General features: G+C 54.7%; 2 protein-coding genes across 2 annotated transcripts in view; one reads left to right on the forward strand and one right to left on the reverse strand.

The window, feature by feature from the left end:
- UTP11 (UTP11 small subunit processome component) overlaps positions 1-26,040 on the forward strand; it is a 175,802-nt gene that overhangs the window by 56,478 nt on the left and 93,284 nt on the right. The window lies entirely within an intron of this gene.
- Positions 1,101-25,045, reverse strand: EPHA10 (EPH receptor A10; the record flags this gene model as incomplete). Its single annotated transcript, XM_082071561.1, has 17 exons — positions 1,101-1,215; positions 1,715-1,879; positions 1,968-2,161; positions 2,321-2,470; positions 2,996-3,199; positions 3,282-3,343; positions 4,098-4,283; positions 5,919-6,044; positions 6,935-6,990; positions 7,202-7,310; positions 8,354-8,516; positions 9,798-9,916; positions 13,604-13,945; positions 14,613-14,768; positions 22,434-23,103; positions 23,823-23,887; positions 24,943-25,045. 17 exons carry the CDS (start codon positions 25,043-25,045, stop codon positions 1,101-1,103), a joined length of 2,985 nt encoding a protein of 994 aa, XP_081927687.1.

The following is a 26,040-nucleotide window of genomic DNA, read 5'->3' on the forward strand; positions in this document are numbered from 1 at the left end:
CCTTTGTAAATCTTTGCCTTTCATCATTAATAATTCACTCGCGATACTTACAGATGATAATAAAAGGCCTACAAAACTCTGCACAAGGCTCCAAAGACCCATTTAATTAACTAACTTCAAGGAAACTCGTATCATTAAGCAGATGCTATTTATGTCTTCCATCAGGGATCAGGCCTGCGGCGGCGGGAGCTGCCACGGCACGGCGGGCAGTACCGCGCTGCCGCCGGCTGCCAAACAAGGTGCTGCTGTACCTGGCCCGCACCGCTGATTTCGGGGAGACCAGCAGCCCGTCCTGCCCAACGCAGCGTCCGCCGGGGCTGTGCGGTCCCTTCGGTGCAGCCGCCTCGGGCGCCCAGACCCGGGTGCTCCCACCTGCGGGTGCCGGGGGGTGCGCTGGCACCGCATCCTCAAGCACAGACCTCTGCCAGCCCTTAACCTGCGGGGCGAAAGTGCCGCCCTGGCACGGCAGAGCAGGGCAGCCCAGCGGCCTTGCCCTTGGAAATGTTCAGCACCATTTGCTCCGCACTTTAGAGGAGAATATTTGAATTTGTTCACCGAGTGCGGTGTGGAGACTCAGTGAAGGAACTCTCGGAGCGGAAGGGACGCAGCTGGGAAAGTTTCCTTTCAGCACAGCAGATGGGGAAAGTCACCTTCCAGGAGCTGAGCGCTGGGTGTGAGCTGCGCTCCAGTCTCTAAAAATAAAAGCAATAAAAGCTCCTTGTGGGGTTGCTAGAACATGTCAGCTTGTATAAAAAACACCTATGGATTTCACCAGACAGATGCTGGATACAAAAACGCTGTCAGCTCTGGATTAAGACAGTGCACAAATGTCCATCCACCCTGTTAACCTAATTACCGTACAAAATGGCGTCATTACAGTTTGACTCATCCTACAAAACAGTGCAAGGGAGAGCCACGTCCACCCGGGAATCCTCGGCTTCCCGGCACAGGGACGGGTAGCCCTGCTCTCTTGCCACGTGGAACGACTTGTTTGGCAGCAGCCCAGTGATTCCTCCATCGCACCCGAAACCGCGAGGTTTCAGGGATCTGGTGCGGTTTGGGGCTGTGTCCTCCCCGGGGGCGCCGGGTCCGCGCTCTGCTCACACCTGCACGCCGCGGCCGTGCATCCGGATCACCTGCGCCCGGAGGGTCTGGATCCCGCTCAGGATGGTCTTCTGGTGCTCCGGCAGCGTGATCCCCAGGCTGATGACATCTCTGCAAAACGAGCCCCATGTCAGCCCCCAAAACAAGCCCTAACGGTGAAGTGCCCCGACACCGACTCCTCCCGGGCAAGGGCAGCGCAGGTTTCAGACTAACCAGCCACTGTGGACCTGCCAGAGTGAGGCCCCCAACCTGCCCCCCCAGCCAAAGCAACACGGACCCTGACCGGGAGTCAGGAACGTGCGCACAGCAGGCGTGAGAGGGCTCCTGGCCCTGCCGCCCGCACAACAGGTTATCAGTGAATTGCACCAGGTTTGACTTGGCTTTCTGGTCAACACTGCTCCTGTCAGAAACTGCAGGTTTAAATCTCAGCTTCAAAAACCAGCAACCGAGATGCACCACACATGCAGCCCAACCTGCGCCAGCGAGCTCTTACAGACACGTTTTGGAAGATCTGTCTTGTTCAGAGACGCCTGACTGTAACTGCAACGCAGAGCTCGCTCACGCTGCGCCCAGCAACACAAGGTTATTGCCAGTGAAGCAGTTCACTTACTGGGCTGTCATCCTGGCCACCGATTCCAGGTAGCAGTAGCCCGCAGCGGTGAAGTTGTCTTTGTACCTGCCCATTTCTATCGCCTCCAGCCACTCACCCACAGAGCTGAAAGCCGGGAAAGCCGAGAAGGTGCGCTGGGTGAGGGGGATGGCCGTGCCGCGGGACCTGCCGACAGAGCGGGGCGGTGAGCGGGGAGCAGGACACGGCGCGGCCGAGCAGGGACCGGCAGAGCGGGCAAAGCCAGAGGTGTCACCTGGGGCAGGTGGAGCTGGGGCACTGCGGGGACTCCAGGCTCTGCAGCATCTTGCTCAGGATGTTGTGGATGTGCGAGAACTTGGGTCTCTGGCTGCGGTCCTTCTGCCAGCAGTCGAGCATCAGCTGGTGCAGGGGCGGCTGGCAGTTTGCGGGGGCGGGCAGGCGGAACCCGTCCTCCACGGCCTTCAGCACCTGCGGTGGCACAGGAGGGCAGGGGATGGGTCAGATCACAAGCAAACACCTGGGACAAACCTCCCTCCCCACAGCTCGAACGGGGAGCAGCAGCAGCTCCTCGCCCCACACCATTAGCAATGGCAACGTCACCGGCTCCCCCGCGACCGCCGGACTCACGTCCTGGTTGGACATGTCCCAGTAGGGCCTCTCTCCGTAGGACATGACTTCCCACATGACGATGCCGAAGCTCCAGACGTCGCTGGCCGGGCTGAAGTGGTGATACTGGATGGCTTCGGGGGCCGACCACAGCACCAGGCTCTTCCCCCGCTGCAGGGCAGAGGGGAGGTGACCCGTTCGCACACACGATTCCTGGGCGGCTGTTCCTCGGGCCCTCCCCGGCACCGCAGGGTGGACACCGAGCAAGCCCATGTGCCACATGCAGGGTTACTACCAAGAGAACTTCTGCCTGAATCTTTTAAAATGGCTGTGCAACCCTATGCTGCATGGGAGTGAGAGTCCTGAAATATTAATGGGAGAGGAGAATGTCTCCGGGAAGAGCTGATGGCATTTTATACATTAATATTTAATAAAACCATTTCAGAGCTGTGCAAACACACAGTCCCTCCACCCCAGCTTGCTCTCCTTTAATTAGCAACCCCCATCTCAGCATCTGCAGAGCCCTCTGGATGCACTGGGGGAAGCAGGTGACACCACAGCTGATTGCAATCAACAGCAGGGAGACCTTGACCCCAAAGCCACAGCCCCGCCCTGTGGCCATAGGAGAAGCTGGGGCTCCTGTCAGCATTTCGCTTTCAGAGAATGTTGATGGTAGAATTGGGAAAGGCAGCTTACCATGGTGGAGAAGATGGTCTCCATCTTATCTTCTTGTGGCTGCCTGAAACCCGTTATTTTGCAAGCCAGGCTGCTGTTCACAAGGACTTTGTGGGCAGCGAGGCTTTTATGTATGTACCCCATCTCTGCCAGGTACTTCATGCCCGAGGCAATGCCCTGCAGCATGCACAGGAGCTGGGCGGCCGTGAACTGCCCCTCGTGCTTCTGTAAAAAAAGAGGAGGAGAAGCCAAAGGTGAGTGGTGCCCAGGCCAGCGGCAGAGCCCAGCAGCCCAGCCCAGCGCTCACCCTGAGGAAGGAGTCCAGCACGCCGTTCCCCATGTACTCCATCACGATCATCATGGTGCTCCCTGCACAGACAGACCAGGACCCCGCGTCAGCCCTGCAGCTGCCTGGGCAGTCCTGATGCCGCAGCCGTCGGAAAGCGGGTGCTGAGCCCAGCGCGGTCAGCCCGCACCGCCTGGCTACCACGGACACGCTGACTTTATCCCAGGCCATTTGCAATGAGCTGTGGGTCCGAGGCTTCCCTGTGTTCCAGCTGGGATCCCAATATCAGCTGCTCCCTTTATCAGAACACTGAGCCACATGCGGGACTACCCAGCGAAAGCAACAGCAATCAGCTTGGCCCAGGACTCAGGACATAGATACTTCCCCACCCAATAAAAAAGCTAATTAAAATCAGCACACGTGCTCATGTTTCTTTGGATTTACATGGATATCCATTTAACTACAGCAACTGCAGACTAGTTCAGCGCACCCACTCCCACGAGAGCCGGGAGCCGGCAGAGTCATCTGTTTTACTGACAGAACCTCACTTCAATTTGCTTTTATTAAGAGTGCAGTTTTGCTGCTAAGCCAGTGCCACTACCCGGATTTATTAATCTCGCCATAGGCATTTTATTAATCATCAGAATGCTAAAACAGCTAATGCATAAGGAAACGCCTGATTTCCAGAGAGCAGCAGTATTGCATCTCCAGCACTGGGTCATCACCCAAAGCAACAGCTTAAGCACATCGCCTGCCCGAGAGCCTCAGGCTGCCCATGTTGCACCACCCAGGGCCCCTTGTGGTGACATCCCCTCACCTCTGGTGACGTCCCCTCACCTCTGGTGATGACGCCCTCCAAGCGCAGGACGTTGGTGTGGTCAAACTGGCCCATGGTGGAGGCCTCGGCCAGGAAGCAGCGCTGCTGCGCCGCGGAGCAGCCGGCGCGCAGGGTCTGGATGGCCACCGGCAGCTCCCGCTTGCTGGGCAGCTTCAGGCAGCCCCGGCAGATCTCTCCGAACTCCCCTGCGCGGCAGAGACGCGGGTTAAACAGCCGCCACGCCGTGGCGGGACGTCCCGCGCGGCCCGGCCCCGCGCCATGGCGGGCACACACCCCGCTGCCATTTCCAGCCCAGCTCCGTGCTGGCCGACCTCCGCTTCCTCATGGCTTTCAGCATCATGGTGGAGGGACGATGTTTTACTGAGCTGCTGCAAAGCACTATAAGGACAGGTTATACATATATGTGTATATATATATATATATATATATATATATATATATATATATATACACCTGCTATAAAGCAAAGGGCAGCCAGCCTCTTCTGGGAAGTCACCTTCCCTTGAGAGGACATTTTCTTTGCTTTGGGACCATAAAGTGCATCTCTGTAGCACAAGTGATGTGTCTGGCTGAGTAGACAAGCAAGATTTTCCCATTGTTAATCAGAGGATTTGCCAATGCACAAACTCAGAAGCGCAGGCATCCCCGCACGGCCGTGAGTTTCCCCCGCAGAGTCTATTGTACCAGCTTCCCCCACCTGTGCTGCACGCACAGCCCTTCGAACAAGTTTAGAACGTGATGCTATAAACGTGTGAAAATGCAATGGAATTTCTTCCTCCTACCCCTCTAAGCCATCCTCCCCACACTCTGCTCAAGTGCATATTGTGCTTTTGCCCACGAAAAGAAGATTAACCCTCAGGCAGTGAGTTCCTGCTCCCTGGGCCGTCCCCATTCTGCCCCCAGCCCCGCACACGGGATTCCTGCAGCCGGAGGCACAGCCACGCTCTTGACAACAGGAGCTGCCAAATTCATAGCATAAAAGGCCAATATTGGCTTTACAGCAAAAAATGTGTAGCTATGAAAAGCTTTATTGATTTGAAAGCCAGGTACTTGTCAGGTCAGCAGTGAGACAAATGCACTCCTAAATTCCTTATAGTTAAATGTCTTCCTGACTAATCTCTTTCTTGACTTTTCAAACATCGTTTTGCTTCTGAAAGGTATGTGGGATTAGTCTCGCTGCTCCGCTCAGCAGCTACAGAGACAACCTCCCCTTCCCCTCCATGTCCTCTTCCCTTCCACTCTGTCCTTTAAGCTGGTGGCCAAGCCCCTTCCTCCACCTCTTCCTTTTCTGCGGCTGAATTTATCTTTAGGAAAAGGAACGACAAAGAATAATTGTGTTTCCCATGATCTGGCACACATTCGTGATTAAGGCTCTAGGGCCTGGTGAGGGGATTTTAATTTGCTTTTAAGTTTTAGGCAGTGAAGTTGATGAAAATCAATAAAGCATTAAGTTCACATATTTATAGTTTTCATGCTGCTGTCAAACTGCCCAGATGCAGATAATTGCTGATGCTTTCTGGTCCACACCTCACGTGGCTGGCTGTACCGAGTGCCGCAGGAAAACACCCGGGAATGTGAAATGAGGCTCCCAAACAAAACACCAGCACCCTCCCGTCTCCCCAGTGCCAGCACATACCCCTGAGGCCAGAGCCAGGGCCCGCGGCGCTGCCGGTGCCACAGGACAAGGAACTGCCTCGGGGGACACCGGCAAGTTGGGCAGAGCTTGCACGCAATGACCACCGACCCGCGGCACGGCCACCGACCCGCGGCACGGCCACCGACCCGCGGCACGGCCACCGACCCGCAGGGGAAGAACTTGCCTGTCCCGATGATCCTCTCGATTTTAACACTGGCGTTATCCAGCTCTTTAGCAAAGAGGTGCACAGCCTGCACGGGGTCTTCGCAAGTGTCAGGGTCGATGTACGTCCTCCTGGTCGGTATTTTAACTGCAAGAAAGGAGGAGACACCTAAAGGGTGCGGGAAAGGCTGGGCAGAGTCCTGCCCGCTTGTCCTGGGAAGTGCTCTTGCGCTTCATCCATCTCCAGCTTGGCTGGCAGGACTAACACGCCACCTTTTTATAAGCAAAGCAAAAGCCTCAGCTTTAAGGCTGCTGGGAAACATCCTGTGGGATTAAATGAACCTAATGGCTCTGCTCCACTGCCACAACCCCCGGGTTCAAGGAGAGCAGCTCCTTCACCTTGCGCAGCTCCTGCGCCACGCGAGAACTCCCCTGCCACCTCGGCTCCATTCCTTCACCGAGACCGGGCAGCTGCCACGCTCCCCTCGCCATGGAAAACCTTCGGCAAGCTCCCAAGGGCAGCTCGGCAGTGCCAGGCCCTCCAAAGCCAGGGGCACGCAGGCTCTGCTGCTTCCGAAACGCTCTGGGGAGCAGAACAGCGTGTGTGTGCTTCACAGGCATATGCCAGGAATCAAATAAACCCATCAATCCTGACATCCGAGTTTCCTTTGACAACTGTTGTCTGTAAAATTATTGCTGCTCAATAATCAAGAGTAGCCCCAGAAAACAAAGCTGTATTCTCATGTAGCCGCTTGTGAAAAGCGGACGGAATAATTCATCTTCCCCGTGGAATGCCAAAAGCATCCCCCTTTCCTTCGGCACGGCGGTGACCCGCGCGCGGGAAGGACGGACACCGGCTTATGAAGCTGTCAAGCCTGCTGTCCCCAGAGACCTCGCTGTGCTGAGCCCTGCGCTGGGATAACGCGGGATGACAACACTTCAAAGGCGAGGACTCGGGGCTGCTTTGTCAGGAGCTGGTTATTCATAGCAACAAACGCAGGCGTCCCCACGCAGTCGCACCGGCTGGGCTTCACTTACAGTGGAAGTACAGCTCCTCGTCGCCGTCCTGGCTGGCTTTGCTGTACCCACACTGTCTGCAGGAAGGAAGGTGCACACGTTATCTGGGCAGCGGCTCCCGCCTCACGCCGCAGCGCTCAGCGCCGGAGTCCAGCCCCGCAGCACGAGGAGCCACAGGCTGCTCAACCCAGTGCCCGCACCGAGCACCAGCGCTGCCCACAGCCCCCGAGGGCTTCGCTGCCACCCCCCGCTACCCCAACCCTCAGCCTGCACCCCCGCTCTGCTCACCTCCTCCAGACCATGACGCCGATGACCATGGACACCAGCACCGTCAGCCCCGCGATGGCCACCACCGTGATGGTGAGGACAGGGTTCTGCTCGCTGGAGGCCACTGTCACTGCGGGAGGGAAGTGGAGCTGGTCACCGTGTCCCTGGGGCAGGTCCCAGGGGTGGGGCAGCCCCAGCCTGCGGCCACCAGCGAGGCTGGGGGACAATTCGCCCGCAGCACCAGGCTGCTCTTCACCATCCTCGCAACAATTCGCATTCAGGTTGGGTTTTCAAAGCTCGAGCTGGTGCAATCAGAGCAGCGTGCAGGGCAGCGCTGCGGGTGTGACAGAACAGCCCCCGCGCTGCCCCACCGCCTTTGTTAATCAGCGCTGAGGTTCCTGTTTATCGGAGGGACATATTAAAATTTATGGCTTACAAATAGTTTTCCTTCATCACATTAATCCCTTCCCTTCCCGCTTCTGCAAACGGAGGTATTAGAAAGCTACATTCTATATAAAATTTTTATTGGCTTCAATTCATTCTGAAAATGTCTTCTGTGTGGCAAATGGATGCAATTTAAAGCCCTGTTAAACACAATCTGTGCGAGTCGTACTGAGCCAGCCATCTCAGGGCTTTCATTTCCAGCCAGGGTGGGTTATTAAGCTGAAGCCCAAGCACCTCTCCAAGCCCTCTTTTAGTCAGTGAAATAAGATGCTTCTGGACTATAGTTACGAACGGAAACTGTGGGAAGGAAAAGACACAGCAAACAGCACTGATGCTGGCTGACCATACCCAGACAAGCGGCCAACCCGGCCAGTGCCTCCCAAGCCAGGATGGCCATGGGGTGAGTGGCCATCTCCTGCCTGGGACGCAAATCCAGCCGGGTCCCCCGGCTGCTCCTGCCTCCCTCTGCTCCGGAGTCTGTCCTGTGACCGGCTGCCCTCACTGGTGCTGCCCTGAATGAGGACAGACACCCCAGGACACGCCGACAGGCAGCAGCCTTGTGAAACTCCAACAGGAAAATGCAATTAAAAGCTGCGCTCAGAGCCAGAGGAACAGATGCTGCTCCATGGAACCGAGAGCACCCGGGCCGGGACAGCAGCGTCCCCGCGGCAGCCCAGAGTCCATGTCTGCGTGTGCGAGCACGACGCGCTGAGCGTCGCCAACACTTACGCTCTGCCAGCGTCTTCACTTCAATACTGGGGCTGGAGTTCCCATAGTCCAGCGAGGAAGATGTCCGGATTTGGAAAATATAGAGGGTGCCAGGCTTCAAGTTATTGACCGTCACGGCCGTTGATGTGGTTTTCACAGTTGAGTAACTTTGATCTCTCTGATCCTGTGAAATAATGAGATACCTGCGCTGCAGCTGGACAGACAGCTGTGCCGTGGAGCAGGCGCAGCACAGCTGTGTCCTATCCACACATAAAACCTTCACCAGAAAGAATACATTCACTAGATGTCTCATTGCTAGAAATTTATTCTCCATTTGATACACTTTTCCCTCTGAATCTCCATAGTTAAAGTATGTCTCTAAAAGCAAAGATTAGACACTAAGTTAATTTTCATGTCGGCATCAAGAGCCTCATTTCAGTGACTGATCACTAAACTATAGTTAGAATTCCCTACCTGAGCAGGACGATTCCTCATTCACATACCCTGAGCATCCTGTTGCTGCAGCCCATTTGCTCAGGAATTACCGTCTCAGGCTTCACCATTCGCCCTCACCCACAGATTCCTCCTTTCAAATCTATCAGATGCCGAAAATCACATTAATATGAATCAGCTTCAAGGTAGCTTGTTTCTAAATACAGAATGCCAATGTGTCACCTGCACAGTTTGCTCGACATGCAATCAGTTTCATAACGAGCCTGAGCACATGCAGATAAGGTAATTTGTGGCACCGTGTCATAAACTGCATTTATTTTCTTTCACAGCATTGTCCCCGCTCTCTGCCCATCAGTATTTCTTCTAAAATTCTTAACCAGCCGCACTTGCCAAATAACAGCTATGTTTAAAATTAAGAGACTGTCACAACAATGTTTGCTGGTGTCCCCTCCTGTGTGTAAAGCCACTCGCAGCTCACTAAGGTCACAGGTTCGGTGACCCTCAGTCCCCAACCAGTGGAGACCACAAGGTCCAACACTTTCCCAGGCTATGGACACAGGTGTCATCTCATCAAAGATCCAGAAACCCCATATGGTTTATCAGTCCCTGTCTAGCTGGCTATGGCAAGCACCCAAACCCCACATTTCTAATGTCTGTGAAAAAAGCCATCCAACGCATTAAAAATAAAAAGAATAATGAATTAAAATTATTAGCTTTACTCTTTTTCCCAGGGAGATGTCAGCATTAGGACTGGATGAAATCTTGCTGCACAGATGGGGGGAAAAAACCCACTAATTAACATGAACTCTAAAAAAAAACCCCTAAATTTCCTAGAAGTTGCATAAGCAGATTGCATAATGCTCTCAGAGAGGAAAACACCTCATCGGCCCCCACGTGAAGCACTCCCCGTCCCTACAGGTGCCAGCAAAACCTTCACAACAGCACCGCGTACAGACACGCGCCCTCCCACCTGCCACTGAGAGCCGGAGCCGTCCCCAGACCCAGCGCCCACCTTCTCATAGTACTTGACCTCGTACTCGGTGCCGTTGGGGGACCCCGGCTCCTGCCACGACAAGGAGACGCTCTTCTGCTCGACTTTATCGGTGCGGATGTTGGTGACAGGAGTCGGGGCTGAAAAAGCAGAGGGGAAAGCAGCGGATGATGGTGGAGTTGCCAGAGTAGAGCATCCCCTGCTCCCCCGTCACCCAAACCCCCCGCATTGGCCCAGCACAGCCCACCAGGGCCCCGGGGACACGGCCGGTGACACCACATGCCACCACGCATCAGCCATTCTGGTTCTGAACCACCAAGTGCAACCAGGAGATCACACGTTACAGGGAATTTAATCTCCATCCTCATATCCAGCGCGGCCGCGAGTCCCATGTCAGCACGAACGTGTTCAGTTGCGGTTACTTCATTTCTGCATCTGCCATGTGATGCCGCAGTAAAAACTTTAACAATTTAAACAGCTGAAGAACACGCTTCTTTTGCAGATACCAGTTTCCTCCATCTGCATCGGGATTAAAATAGGGCAAACTCCAAGCTGGTGATCATCCAACAGGAGAAGGTGATGGTAAAAATACAACAGCTTTGTAATCTGTGGGCAGCCAGTAACACTCTGATGGAAAACAAGCACAAAATCCTAAAGGCACCGTCCGCCCACGGTGCTGCAGAGGGGTCTGAGCGGCCAGCGCTCTGAACCTGCTGCTAATGATGGCTGGAAGTGCAGAATAGAGCCCTGGGGCAGGAGGGCTGTAGGACACACGGACGGGAGAGCTGCTCTGCAGCGGCTGTGGACTCCTCGTCAGCACATTTGCAGCTGCACCGTCCTCCTGGCACGTGTGCTCCCGTTTAGTGCCTCTCACCATGCCAGATGCACTTGCCAACTGCTCCCGTTGTGCCCAGGTTTGGCTCCAGCTCGCTTAACTTCGGTTTTGCTCCTGCAAACTAAGTCCTCCTCGGTGTTCTATACAATTCCCATCAATAAAATATCACACAGGTGCCCTCCTGTATCTCTGACTCTAGCAAACAGACTGAACAAACCTGAACAAGGTGTCCTGGCTGTTAACAAAGTCACCAGGAAAACCCACACTCAGTGGCGGGCTGTAGAGCAGAACCCATGGCACATGCCAGAAGAGCAGGCACCGGCTTCAAACATGTTTAAAAGGGATTAAAGCAAATCACAGAGACTAAAAAGCATTTCACACTGTGAAAAAAAAATGTGTTTCCCATCAATATTTTAAGCTCCCCTAACATTGCCTCTATTCTGGAAAAGGAAACACTAAATTATTCACCGCTCTGCCTGACTTTATAAACTTCATTGCTTTTTATGTGGGTTTATGCCTCTTAATTAACCAGTGTACCAGCAGAGAAAGCATCAAGCCAGGGTGGGCACCATGTCCTGCACTCCTGCCCAGGGTCCCTCTGTCTGAACCAGATGATTCACCAGTTACCGTGCGGCTCTCGCAGGTCTGGTTCTCATGGTACAGAGGGCACAGACCCCCCATGTGAGCCCCCTCACCCTGGGTCAGCCCACCCCGAGCCCCCCGGGCTGGGGCTGCAGCAGCAACAAGCAGAGGAGTCGACTTCAGAGGCGCTAATTCAGCACAAACCACTTCTCCACAGCCCGAGAAAGGAGAACGCGTTTCGGCACTGGCTGCATTATTAATCTGCAACAGATTTAAAAGCCCTTTAAGACAGGAGCCGATACCTGCGGGGAATATAAATGACAGCGTCCCAGAGTGCACATTTACATAGTTAACATGGCTCTGCTCCTTCAGGTAAACAGCTCCTCAAACACTTTTATTTAGCCCCATGCTGGGACAAGATTAGAAAAAACACAGTATTAATTTTGCCTCCTGCAGACTAAATAGCATCTTTTCTTTTCCCCTGCAAATACAATGAACAACCACTAATTCCCTCTTGTGACTGCTGAAGGGGAAGGGCAGCGTGAAAGCTGCACTCTGAGCTATATTTAGAGGAGCCGGCATCTGACAGCTAAATAGGGTCTTGTTTCTTTGTTTAATTTTCCCTCTGAGTTTGCATATCTGCAGCCGGAGCTCCCCTGCTGCTGCAGATGACATCGCGAGGCCATCGCATCGTGGAAGTCACCGCCACCAGCCGCCCAGAGCCCCCTCGCTCCTGATCCCCGGCCCCATCCAGTTCTGCAATGGGCTCCCACGGCCGGGGGCTCCAGGGTGCAGGACGCGATGGAAGTGACACCTCCACACACCATCCATGGTTCACCATCCCTGTCACTGGCCCACGGTACCAACACAAGGGGACTTGGGCTACCCTGGGGATGGAGGGGTCCTGCCTGGCAATCCCTCCTGCACAGGGGACACCTCCTGCAGCAACAAACACGAGTGTTTCAAGAACCTTCCTGAGTCTCAGCTGCTCGGCTGATTCTGAGCCACCATCTGCATCCGGAGAGTTGACGGCTCAACAAGAGACATAGATTTTGAAGAGATTCCAAGATTAATTAGGCCATATTCTTTATGCACATTCCAGGTCCTTCAGGAGCAGCGTGGAGTCAGGGGCTGAGATTCCCCCTTACCCAGAAGAAAAGCTGTATTGGACAAACGCTCAGGCACAGGTTGGTACCACAGATCTGTTGCTTCACTCTTCAGAGGACACGGCCCTTGCTGCCCTGACCCATGGGATGCGGCAGCTCCTGAGCCCAGTCCCCTGCCCAACACCAGGCAGAAGCCTCTGGAGATACAGCTCATTAAGAGCCCTCATTAAGCTTGCCCCTCCTTAGCTTGTACACTGTCTCAGGAACAGCCTGACCTCAGGAGACAGAAGAACTTCCCAGAGCTAAATCCATCCTTGAGCAGCCAAGATCCTAATGAGGAGTGACACGTCCAGCGAGGAGCAGTCTGCGGCACAGCATCCACCCGGAGCATCCGCAGAAATTGTCGTGTGAGGGAAGAGAAAGCAGCAACACGTGCAAAAACATTTGATCAAGTGGTGGGAAAATTATTTATAACAAGATCAAAGTTTAATCTCTTCAGATGAAATTGTTGGCCAATTCCTGCCAAGAGGTATGTGAGGATCATCTGTCTCCATTAACCGTAGCTTGGCAAAAGGTTTTCATGCAAATTAATAACATAACCGCAGAGGAACAGACAAGGACACAACAAGCCAGAGCTGATTTTCCTGAGGCACCATGAACAACCAAGGTGGGATCCAACCCCTCCAGCCGGCGACAGCCCCATGCGGGTGGAGGTTGGATGCTCGCTGTCCTCGCATGCGGGAATAGACACGTGAAACATGAACTGGAGGGGACGCTTGAGCAAGAAATTGTGCGACAAACCGGCACAGGAGAGAGAAGAAATCAATCTTTGTGTTTCCAAAGGACAGCCCATATTTGAACTGTCTATTTTAAGGAGAGTTTTTGTGAATGGGCTGAAAATGTTGTTTCTTTGGAAGTGCTTTTTTGTGACTTGTAAATTCAAAGTGCAGCCGGAGCACAGAGCGGACTTGTCCCTTCGGAGCGCTGGCTGTCACCACACTCGCTGCCACAGCGCCGTGGGGGACAGCGGGGCCACAGGCTCCCCCGGCACCAACCCAAACCCCTGGCAGTGCCACAGGCCGCTCTCCACCTCCTCTCCCACTTGTGCCACCACCGAGCGCCACGTCTGTACCATCGCAGCCAACTGTGAGGATCAGGACAGAGCCCAAGGACGGTGCCCACGTCACCTCCAGACCCACAAAACCCCAGACCTGCACACTGAGCCCCACACACCCCGGAGGTGACATAGGGGGTGGCAGCGGTGCCACGGGGGACAAACCACGTGCGCTACGCGGCAGCCGTACCTGTGAGGCCAGTGGAGACATTGACCTCAGCGTACGGCTGCCCCGACAGCGGGCCGAGGCCCGAGACGCCGTTGACGGCCGCCACGCGGATGGTGTAGTTGGCATGAGGCAGCAGGTTCACCAGGGTGACTGTCGGCTCCACCAGCCCCGTCTGCTGCGGCACGAAGCCCACGGCGCTGCCGCAGCGCTCGCAGCCGCCATGCAGCGCCGCGGGGCAGCGGCCGCACCACAGGCTGTAGGTCAGGTCGCTGCGGCCGCCCGCGTCGGCCGGGGCGCTCCAGTGCAGCACCAGCGAGGACTGCCGCAGGCTGTACACCAGGTTCCTCGGCGCCGAGGGCGGGCCTGCAAGCAGAAGAGCGTTCGTGTATGGGCACTGGGACATGCAGGTGCTGCCGGGGACGACAAACCTGCGGGTCCCCTGGCAGCAGCAGCACAGGCACCGGTGCAGAACGAAGCACAGCCCTGGGCAGCCAAAGCGCATGGCAGCACAAGGGGACGCGGAGGCACCGATGCAGGCAGCATGGTGGGGACACAGGACGGAGGATCACCCTGCAGGGACACGTTACACACAGCACGACACAGCTCACAGCATGGAGAAGCGCCCGGGGAGCCTGTGGCTCGCGTGTCTCATGGCTGCGCAGGCAGCTCCGCAGCATCCATCACCGGAGCAGCTGGGGCCCAATCCAATTAACTAGAGGCCATTTAATTAAAATCTGTGAACTATATCGACTAAGTGACTGTGCCTTCGTTATACTGAGGTGTCTGCAAGCCCAACCGCACGTCTGTCTCATCAGACTGCGAGCTCCGTGGCATTAGGGACAGACCCCCCCATCAATTCCCTGTGGCGGCAGCACCTGGTGCAGATGGGACCCCAGGGACACGCATCCCGGGGCAGGGGACAGTATGGACAGCCCCCGGGCACCGTCGGGCTCTGCGCTGCAGGGCAGGCGCAGCGTCTGCATCCCCGCATCCTCCTTTGACAAAGAGCCGCCATCCCAGCGAGACGTACGTGTGCAGGAGGCAGATGGCGGGTCTGACGGGGACCTGGAGTAGTTCTTCTGGCACAAACAGAACGTGGAGGCCTCCTCATGCGTGAAGCTGTGCTCAGGGCAAGGGGAGCAGAGAGGGAGACGGAGGGAAAGCTTGTAAAATCCAGGAAGACAAGCTGAAAAGAGAGAGAGGGAGTTATGGGCAGAACATCCCCAGGTGGATGGGGACACGTTTGATGACGGCATCTCCCCGTTTCCTTTGCCTGCCACTCGCCAGCAGATCCCACCCTCCAGGCGACCTCTCCTGAGTGCCTGCACGACCCTGGCACCAAGAGGGATCATAGAGCCATGGAATGGTTTGGGTTGGAAGGGACCTTAAAGATCTGGAGGGACATGGGGGATGAAGTGGCTGCAGAATGACGCAGGATATGGAAAACACGTGGCTTAGGGTTTAGAGGCAGGTGAGCAGCGCAGAAATGACATGGGAGCCACAGCAAGACAGAGCAGCAACCCCAAAAGGGGAGGAATATTGCAGTGGAGAAGCTGGAGACCTCCTCAGCCACCAGAGCTTCATACACAAACCCAATCTGCAAGGCCAGTGGCAGCAACAGCTTTATCACGGCGGATTACACAGCAGTCACCGCGGGCAGCGAGGTATGTACTGAAGATGAACAACAGTCTATAAATTTGCTTTTATAGGCCATACACAGGCTTCCCTTATCCTTTGAAAAGTACCTTTGATACAGAAGCAAACAAGTTATTCACGTGCTGGTCAAGGATTGGCTTGATCGTTACTACAAGCAATACCTGCAGCAGGACACCCAGAAGCTATTTCTGCATGAAAGACTTTGCAAAAAGAACTAAAGAGGCTGCAGAACTCCCCAGGGCAGTTCACAACTGCGTCAGTCTGAAGCACCTGACAAGGAAACAGCCTGTGAACAAGGGTGTCCCTGTCACTGCTGGGTGCCCCCAGCACCCCCACCTGCACGGGGTCCCTGGGGCTGAGCAGTGACCCCAGCAGGGCCGGGACTTGGTCTCAGCTGGATTTCCAGCCCAACAGCAGCACCCATGTTTTGCTTGGCTGCTTCATCTTCCCGATGCAGTGCTGCTGTCTGTCCCCCCTGCGCCCCCCTGAATATTTAAACTTAATCACTTGTAAAGTTCCCAGATGAACAGCTCCGCTAGCGCAGCCCTCTCATCATTTCTAAGGACTTGGCTGCTGAGACTGTTCCTTTTAAAGCAGATTATTCCAGTGCACTCCGGTTCATTAATTTTTAGCATGATATAAAACTGGCAGCTACAGCTGTGATCTGAGGACAAAGCACCAGACACAGCGCCGGGTGGGGAGGATTCTTCCCGGGGACGCTGAAAACAGGTGAACATTTAAGGGGAGGTGATTTCATCTGCTGCAAGGGCTTCAGAAATCCCACGTCCTGCAGCACGGACAGAGGGGCCGCAACAGCAAGGGCTGTGCCCCCACGGCCCCATGGCCCCGGCCGCTGGCACAGCTTGGAGCAGCAGCGCACATCAGATATTCCTGCTTTTCTTACGTAACAGATTCAGCCTTTCGAGAGCTGCCTAAAAGCCTCGCTCCTTGCCAGACAAGATCTCGTGCTGTCGTGACACCCAGCGCAAGCAAAGCCTGCAGAAAGCAGCGGATTTGGCCTCCTCGAGCCGCCTCGTTTTCTAATAACCAGGAGAAGTTTACAAAAGCATTTGTCAGAAGTTATGTCAGTTAATAAGTGCACAAAACGCCTCGGTTTGCATTTCCCAGGAACACGGGCATCACGACCCCGTGCAAGCACATCCCACAAGGAACCTGGGCGCAGATCAGCTGTTGGGCTTACTGGTTAATTTTGTTCCCTGGTTGTCTGAATCTCACCCTTGAGAAGAACAAAAGCGCCCCCGAACATGTGATGCATCATGTGTGCATCTCCATTTCTTTTCTCAGATAAACTCCCACCCTCTTCCACCTCAGCCTACAAGTGTTTTTCTTGGTCCCCAGCTGGCTTAGGTGTCCGTGTCATTTCGCAGTGCTCATTTTTGCAGTGGGTATGCGGCAGGTCTCAAGAGATCGGGCCATCAATTTCTGGAATGAAATTCTCTTTTTTGTACACTATTTTCTATCCCACATCTTGTCCTCTGGTACTACTGCAACTTAATTATTAAATAATAAAATTCAATAATACATTCTCCTAGAGCCAGAGAAGCAGCTGGACGGGTCAGACAGATTAATTGCCTCTCTCCAGCTCCATCATTGCTGCCCACACAAGCTAATCCCCGTTGGGCAGGCATGCCTTATTCATCTTGCTGACAGCGGGAGCACGTGTTCCCTCCTCGATACAACACTGTGCGCACACACGATCAAACTCGGAGCAGAACAAGCAACACTGACTTGTGCTGCAGCTCGGCAGGTTACCCAGCACGGTGCAGCCACGGGAAGGGTTTCTCTTACCATCTCCTCGGATGGGAGCGATGGGTCTGTCGAGGGGAGGACGCGTCCCCGCACACCCAGCCTGTGCCACTGAGGATGCTGCAGCTGCTCCTTCACCAGCAAGGATCTCAGCGCTTCCTAAGCCACAGTCAGCCGCATGTCCAAGTTTTGTCTTAAAAAGCGGCAGAAGAGATGCTGATGAATCAGCAAGAGGGCATCAGAGTTTGAGCAGCTTTCTCTTGCTAATCACTGAACAGTGATTAAAAGAGACTAAGTATGTTACGTAGACAACTGGGCTGCAGGGCTGTGCGAGCTCCGGGGCTGATCGTGGTTGCTGTTCAAGTGAAGCTCCTGTGAGCGTTGTCCCACGGAGCCGTTTGGCTCCAGGCAAAGCCCCTGTCTGGAGAGCATCCCTGTCCCGCAGCCCCACGGCTCCCACGTGCAGCACATCTCTGGGACCACAATGCCTGCAACTCACCTCCCAGGGAAAAGAGAGTCTCTGGAAGAGCAGACAGACAGACTGGACGAGCCAGTGAAGATGCAATCCTGTAACTCGGCAAGTTTAAAGGAGATGCCCCCTCTGCCGCCCACCCTGGGGACCAGGCGGCCACATAGCGGAGCCAAGTTCTGTTTCCACGGAGGAATCCGAGCAGCTCTGCACCAACACAGCCGCCAGTCTTGAAATACCTAAAGGAATGCATGTGCTTGAATTCAGTGCTCCAGTACTGAACAGAACCTCATGGCTATTTATACGGGAATTTTCCTCAAGGACACACTAAAGCAGGCACATCCACCCAGCCAACTGCAATTTGCTGTTGTCTCTCTCAGCTCCCTGATGATTCTACAGAACCATTCCCTGGAAGGACTGACCGACCGGCCTCTCCAACATGCCCTGTTCCCACCACACGCTGGATCTCGCACAAACACCCTTCGCCATGGGCAAGATTCGCTGCCCCCATATTCCAGCACAACAATCAGCATGTTCATCCAGCAGCCAGGTATCTATAAGCTTAAGCCTGACAAGAATTCTGCAAACAAATAGTGATGCTGGTAATTTTCTGAGTAGTTTGCTCTAAAATTAAGTGTCATGGAGTAATCTGTGTCTGGCTCTGCCGCAATTTCCACAGCCATAACTATTTCAGACACACTGGAGAACAGCAATATAATAAGCAATCCCAAATAATAAATATCTCAAAGCTTGACCATTACTCCAAAAAAAGTCTGAAGATAAAGCATATTTTACATGGGTGTTCCACGTGCACAACTGATGGGAAGCAGCATCTACCACGAGGCATCGCAGGTACCACAGAGGCTGCAAATGGACAGGGGGACAGATACTCCGAGTTGATTTGGTACAAAGCTCTGCATGCCTTCAAAACGACACTTCGCCCAGGTCACAAGTTGCTCCAGCTGCGTTCTGCTAGAACACGAGACCCCGGAGGAGAAAGCCAAACCATACCCCAGAAAGGACACTGCTGTACAAGTTTCATCAGCAATTATTCCTTTGGGGCAGGCACAGGTTTACTCACACAGCCCCATTCCCCATCCCACGGCGGCCACGGTGAGCCCAGCGCCAGCCCTGCCGAGAGCCGCAAACCCGCGTGTTTGGCTGCAGGACAGCGGCGGCTGCGGCAGCGGTGAAAGGAAAACCTGGTGCTTTATGCAACCTACAGAATCCTAGGAGAAAAGAAATAAACTTATTATGCATAATACTCAAGCATCAGCCAGAAGATAAAATAAACTCCAGAAGCGCATACAGGTTTGTAAGCTAATGTATAAGAGATGAAACAAATCAAAAGCCCCGAGTGCTGTACGTTTGGATCCATCTTTTTTGTGTTTAAGTGGAAAAGCAGACCTTGGGCTTCAGGAGGTCTCTTCACACTCAATGACAAAATGCTGTAATTTATTCTAAGTTTCTCGTAACTGTCAGTTGAACTATTTCTTTTCCATCTAAGGACACTGTGGTCACATGGTGCCTTGGTGGGACAGATGCAATGCACAGGAAAGCATCTTACTGGTGCCACTTCCCACTCCCACCCCAACCTTCTGTCCAGCACCAGCAAGCCCTGGCCACGCACCACCTGTCCAAACGCATCCTTTCCAATTTGCTCAAAACAGCGGCCAAGTTTACGTCCAACTAACAGCTGGCAATAAGGAAGAAACTATTCGATTCCACAGTATTCACAGCTGCGGTGCTGTGCTACTCGCAACACGCAGGATGATCTTCTCAAAGGCTTTGTTATCCATTTGTTCCCCTACTGTTTCAGAAGCCAAGCACAGGAAAGATAATATTGACTTTCCTGAGCGATCTGCAGCGAGGCACAATCTGCTCGGAGAGGAGCGTCCTCGCTGCTCGCTGGCGCTAGGACAACAAGTTATAAGCTTAAGTGACTGCAAGGTCAATTTGTGTTCAACACAAGGAGAGCGCGGTGCTGGGACAGACTGCCTGGGGGGCAACGCATCGCTGGAGCAGGAGCCCAGAACACCAACGTGCTTTATAAGCGAAGGTGCAAAAGAACAAGGCCAAGGGCTGTTATTTTCTCTTGCTTTCTACCTGAGATATGGTAAATCTTCCTCGTGTCCTGTGCGTGGAATGTTGAATCTGACATGCTGCTCAAAAGTCCATTCAGTAATGCAGAAAAGGGGGGGAACTTCTTCTATTCCCCTTTTCAAACAGTCACGGGGGACATCAGGGCTGCTCCTCCTGCCCAGGGGCTGCCACCGCCACCAAGTCCCTGATGGGACTTCTTGTGTGAGGCTTCCCCTGCCTGAAAAGCAACAGCACTTGCTGCTTATTGCAAGAGAGGAAAAACCCGTGCACGTGTCCCACAGGACCACGAAGCGGCACTGGCCAGGTCCCCCCTCGCCCGAGAGCACCCGAAGTGTCACACCTGTTCTGGCTGCCCACATCGAGTTCACTTCAAAACATGGATTAAAAATCCTGACAAAGCACTAGAAACTATTTCCTCCCTAAAACTGGTTTCAGTAGCATCATCCCCACGTAGGCAAGCGCTACAGCCCGCTAATAGACCATCATGTACCATGAGGAGCGCAGTGCTGGGACCGTTCCCTGTACGTGGCAGCGCAGACCCGGCTCCTGCTGCTGCCAACAGGAGAGGAGGGAAATAAATTGAGAAGGAAACTTAACTCCAGCACAAATTTACGTTTCTGTCAAAGAAGAGTGGCTGACAGCTATTTTTAGCAACTGGTCTCCATCATATTAATTCAACGTCTGGTTGAAGTTGTCTCATTTGCAGCAAATCTGGCTGGTAAATATTAACCTTGGGCTTTGTTGAAATTCTCCTTGCAGATATTACAAGGGATTGGATGGGAAAGATGAAGCAGAAAGAGACAACTTCACAGCAAATGTCAGACAGATCCTGCACATCACAGTTTGATTTACACAAAAGCTATTGCAATGCACCACAAAGTCGGTGGCACGAAGGGGCCACAGCTCATGTCTGGTAAAATGAAGGGTACAAAGGCATCAGTGCCAAGCAGGCTACTGAAAATAAAACGGGGATGGACGGGTAATCAGCTACAGAGCAAGAGGACTCCTCACTTGCCTGCCCTGCATCTGCTGGAAACAGGTTTTAAGATCAGAGTAAGTGCAAACCAGCATCTGGCTACAGATATATATTAGACAAGAAAAGCAGTTAAGTGTATTTACAGTGACAGAACCTCTCCTCTTATTGGAGAGTAGATGTTAAACAGATGCTAACGCTGCTCGGTTCCACCCTGGAGATGGCTGGATTTGAGCCGTCACTGAAATGATTCATCAGAAACATGCAAAGCTGTGTCGGCTGCGCTGGGGCCTCTCCGGAGAAGTGCTGCGACACGGACAGACGGACAGCACGAGGGCTCGGCTTCCTTGCAGCAGTAATTAGCAGCACTGTAAATCCTATTAGTCCTTTTTCATCTCTCCTCATTCCAGTGTGAGGATACAAATGTTCTCTCAGCAGCAGGGTGATTTCAGCACTTATATCATGGTTACAGGGATACTAGAGCTTTGTGATTTAGTTCAAACAGCTTCAACAGTTTGGTGGGAAATAAAGCCCATTCTTGCTGCAGAGATTGTGGTCAAGAAGTTTAATGGGCAAGAAGAATCCAAGGGACTCGCACCCGCTGAGCCCTCCAGAGCCACCGCCAGGGGACCTCGGCCGCGGAACCAGACGTGCTGTGCCATCTCTTGGCTGTTCTGACATCCCCAAACTCCCACCCCGTCCACCTGCCTCCCCCTCCAGAGCTTTTGTCCTTGTTGAATAATTTCCGCAGCCCTGGATGCTTTCATCAGAAATCATCTAAAGCTATTCGCTTAGTGCTACGCTAAACCACCAAGAACTTTCAACCCCTAAAAACTGTTTGACCAGACATCAGATGCTGCTCCACAGAGAGCGACTAATGACCTGCTTTCTGTGAGAGGGGGAAATACTTAATTATGTCCATTAAATTACTTCAAATATTTTTCCATAGAGATTATGAATTATTTAAACTCAACACAGAGAAACCTGAAACATTTGCGAAAGCCTTCTGGGACTCGCTATGTAAATTCCCACTCCAAACAGATGGGGAAAGCACGGCGAGCTGCCACACAGCCGCCGAAGCAACCAACAGCGCTGAGACTTCAATTCAATAGTTCTAATAAGATCTCCTTAAGGAGGGCACCGAGCGAACAGCCGCGACCCAGAGCGCCGGGAAAGGCTTCCACCCCGCAGGGTGGCACGGGCGGCACTATTTAAATCTGAAAAGCCTCAAGTAGCTCCTGACGGGGAGACCCGAATCCTCAGGAAAAGCTCATTCTCCTACTGCACCGTGTGACTTAACACGGGGAACCGACGTGTGTGGGACTCATTTGGGGAGGTGAAAAGGAGGAGCAGCGTGGCAGCCGGTGTCCCACGCTCAGGGTCGATCCCTTCCCGGGCTCTCACTCGCCTTCGAAACAGAGATCGAGTGGTCACCGCAGCGGGTTCAGCAGAGGGACACCCGCTGAGGTCGAGGTTAGATCCATTTCTACAGCTGTCACTAAACACAACCTTGCAAGCTGTAAAGTCATCAAATTCTCGTGTCTAAAGCATGACAATGGGGATATTAATGTTCTAGAGTAATTTTATGGTTACAGATAAAGCTGTGGGAAGTGGCTGGTGGTGATCAGAGCCTTGGCACGTCTGCCCAGCCAACACCGCGCTGCAGAGCAGCTCCCGGCAACACGCCCCGTTTACCCAATTGCCACCCTTCAAATTAAGGTCTGGCTGTGAGCTGAGGAGCTGCAATCAACTAAAAGAATCATATTGCTGACAAAAGGCAATTCCGCTCCTCTGAGCTGTGCTGAGGCACCAGGCAGACTGGAGCAGCCTGGCAGCAACACGGACAGACAAAAACGGCCAGAGGACACGACGGACACCTTTACCTCTGCAACCCCCGTCCTTCTCCTCAAAGCCAGGCGCACACGCGCATTTCCCGATAGGGACCAGCCACTCGCCCTCCGCGCTGCAGTGCATCCGGGGGGGGTTATCCACATCCACTTCGGCGTGGGCGACACAAGTGCCCTTAACCTCCACCAAAGTCGCAAAGGCCGTCTCCGCCACCGTGTCCGGAAACATGGCCAGGTTCTGCACGGTGGCGAGGCACTTCTTGTAATAGACCCGCACGGAGACCAGCGCCACGCAGGCGCCCACGTCCTGGAAGCCCAGGTGGAAGCCTCTCTTGCTCAGGTGCCCGATCTCCCTCAGCTCGGTGTTCAGCTTCATCTTGCGCTCACCCAGGTCGCCCTGCGTGAAGCTCTCATCAGCAGCGATGGTGTCGATCTTGGTGTGCTTGCTCTCGTGGACGCTACGGCCCAGGTCGGAGTCCGACTCGACGTAGTACAGGTTGAAAGTCTCCTTGCAGGTGCCCATCACACCGGGGATGCTGTTGCAGTCCCGCAGGGTGAACTTCAGCTCGATGAAGATCCTCTGGCCGTCGCGCCTGGCAATCCAGCCCGTCTGCAGCCAGTTGTTCTGGTTTGGCTCCATGACATTGCAGACCTGGTACGTGCGTATCGGCTTGTAGTGCTCATCCACACCGCTGATTTCTTCCCACTAGGGAAAGAACAAAGGGCTGTAACAGCTCGGGAGCTGCCACAAGAACCAGCTGCCCCAGCAGAAACACACAGATCAGTATAAAAATGACCATCGTAAGTCTCTCCACCCACAGGCCATTATATCATCAGCACTAAAAGTCCTTAAAGCACCAAAACCACAAGCTGCAGTAACACTGTGATGCTTCTGGACAAAACAACACCCGCGACCTTTGCAGAGCTGCAAGCAGGGAGACACAACCAGGAACAGGGCACTAGCATCAGACCTTCTGAAATGAAGTCTATTATGGAACTGGACGCATGATCTACTGAGAAGCCGGAGCCTTTACTTCCCACACATGCCCCGAGTTTTGTGTCCCTGGGAAGGTGCAGTGCACAGCATCACCATGCAGCATGATGCCAGATGGGGCTGGGCTACCAGAGAAGTGAAAGATGGCCAAGGAGACGTGACACCAGCCACGCTATCACACAAGGACAAATATCTTCATGAACAGCAGCTTCTCTGCCAGCAGAAGTTTTAGCTGGAACAGGACAAACATTCTGATGCCCATCGCTGATCAACACGACAGTGTGCACCGAGCTGCCCACCCGCCCTGGCTCCAGGAGACCCCCCGGCTGCCACCCCCCTGCACCAGCTCCACGTGTGGGTGTCAGACACTGCTGAGCACCCAGGGCAGCCCATCCCTGCAGCACAGAGGGACCGTCCCACCCCACACCTACCCCGTTTGACGGGTGTGAGGTCCAGCCCAGCTCCGCTTGTGATTCCTTTGAATCCAGAAGGACAACTGCAGGGAAGACAACATGTCAGAAAGCAAATGCTCTGACCCAGGGAACGCCAGTAAATACCCACCCAGCCTGTTGGGAAGCTCATCGCCGTCCACCCCTTCCCACACACCCAAGCAGGGCTCGGGTCCCCAAGCAGAGGGAACAGCTCCCGCTCCAGCTCCGCCGGCCACCGCGTCACCGCATGAGCACCGAGCAGGACTCGCGCTGAAGAGCTTTGGGCTGCACATCCAGAGCAGACCTCAGTTACACAATTAGCACCCTAGCCTAATGAGGGTGATGTCCCAGGGACAGCTGCAGTCCTTCCGTAGGGACTCTGCAGGACAATCCCTCTGACACCACCAGACAACACTACAACCGCACCGTGCCCGCAGCCTGCTGTCCTGGAACCAAAAGGCACTGGTGGTTGCCTCGAAACAGGAATTTCCCTGAATGACCACGTCCTCTCTGCACAAAACAGCCAATTCTCTGCTTGGCAGGAAGAGGTATTTCCCCAAATCCACGGTTCCACCACGCAGAGATGCAATCCCCGACAGCAAGTCGTGTCTCAGATGTGACACCGGGTAACGTGCGGACGTGTCCTCGGCCGGTCCCTGCCCCGGCGAGCGCTCCGGGACACGGGGCCCCGCGCACCGACCTCGGGGCTTCACCCCGCGTTGGGGCTGCGGTGCGGGTTGCTCCCGCCGCTCCGCTCCCGTGTGCGGCGCGGGCAGCTCGGCACCGGCACCGGCAGCGCTGCGCGGGCAGCGGCCGCCGCGGGAGCTCGTTCCTCCCAGCGCCCCCGGTGACCGGGACATCGGAGTCCCCTGGCTCCGGAACCCCGTGCTGACCCGATCACCCCCATCCCGCTCCCCGCGCGGGTCCCGCTCCCCGGGGAGCGACGGCGCATCCGCCCCACGGAACCACCGACGCGCCCGCGGGGCTGGCAACGACACCGGGGGGAGGAAGGAAAAGCCCGCCCGGTCCCGCCGCAACGCGCAGCCCGACCCGCCGCGGGCGACCAAGGCGGCCGGGGGTCCGGAGCGCGACGGACACGGCTCGGCCAGGAGCGACTCACCCTGCTCGGCGGCGGCGCGGGGCGGTCCCGGCGGCAGCAGCAGCGGCAGCAGCACCGGCAGCAGCGCCCCGAAGAAGCCGCCGCCGCCGCGCGCGGTCGCCATAGCGCCACCGACTCCGCACGCCCCGAGGAAGCCGCCGCCGCGCGCTTGTCAACGGGGGCGGGGCGCGGACACCGGCCGGCTCGGCCAATCCGCGGCGGCGCTCGGCGGGAAGGGGCGTGGCGAGGGCGGGCACGTGCTCTTGGGCGGTGTTCACTCTGAAGCCTAATGGTGGCTGCAGTCCGACGCCCCAACAGCTCTGTCTCATCGCACGATCCCGCCAGAACGGGCTGAGCTTTGGGCTGGCTGGTACCACTGCTCCAGCCGCCGGCTCGGCAGGTATGGGGAGCACCCAGAGCGTTGGGATGTGTCCAGACACTGAGCTGAGCGCTGGTTCATGCTGGCAGCCCAACTAAACCAAAACCTGCCATAAAAGGAGGTGCAGTGGGGCCTGCTGGGGGCAGCAACTGGTGAACGTGTCCGTGTGAACGCTGACGGAAGCACAGCGTGGCAGGGAACGGCAGCGCCCTGTGTCTGCACAAACGCTGCACCTGAACACCTCCGTGTTGGACTCCGAAACCGCAGCTCCGTGGTGCCTCACACACGCAGACGCTTACCGCAGCAGGTATCCTCCTGGAGCCTGCTGCCAATCAGACTCCAATTTGCACATTGCATAATAGGATTCATTAGATACGGTGATTGCAGTTCATTTGCCTCGTGCCACAGCTTCTAAGTACTCTCTCCTTGAAGTCACCAAGACCGCCCATGTGAATACATTTAACCGTATGTGAAAGTCGCTGCAGGATCAGGGTCCCAAGCAAGCCAGCTACCGGCTCAAAAACCCAAGCGCAACATTTCTTTAACCTGTTCCACGGGGATCTTGCCTTTAACACCTAAAGCATGTTTGCTTTCTAGAGGTTTGGGAGGCATTGCGTCTGAGTATAAATCTGTCGGAAAACTGGGGCACTTGGCCAGCGCTGTGGAAGATGCTGCTGCTGTGGCCATTCTGCACAAATGCATTAGTTTGACCAGCGAGAAAATCCCTGTTCATTTACCAA

This window comes from Streptopelia decaocto (genome assembly GCF_964273445.1).
Source record: "Streptopelia decaocto genome assembly, chromosome: 23".
NCBI lineage: Eukaryota > Metazoa > Chordata > Aves > Columbiformes > Columbidae > Streptopelia > Streptopelia decaocto.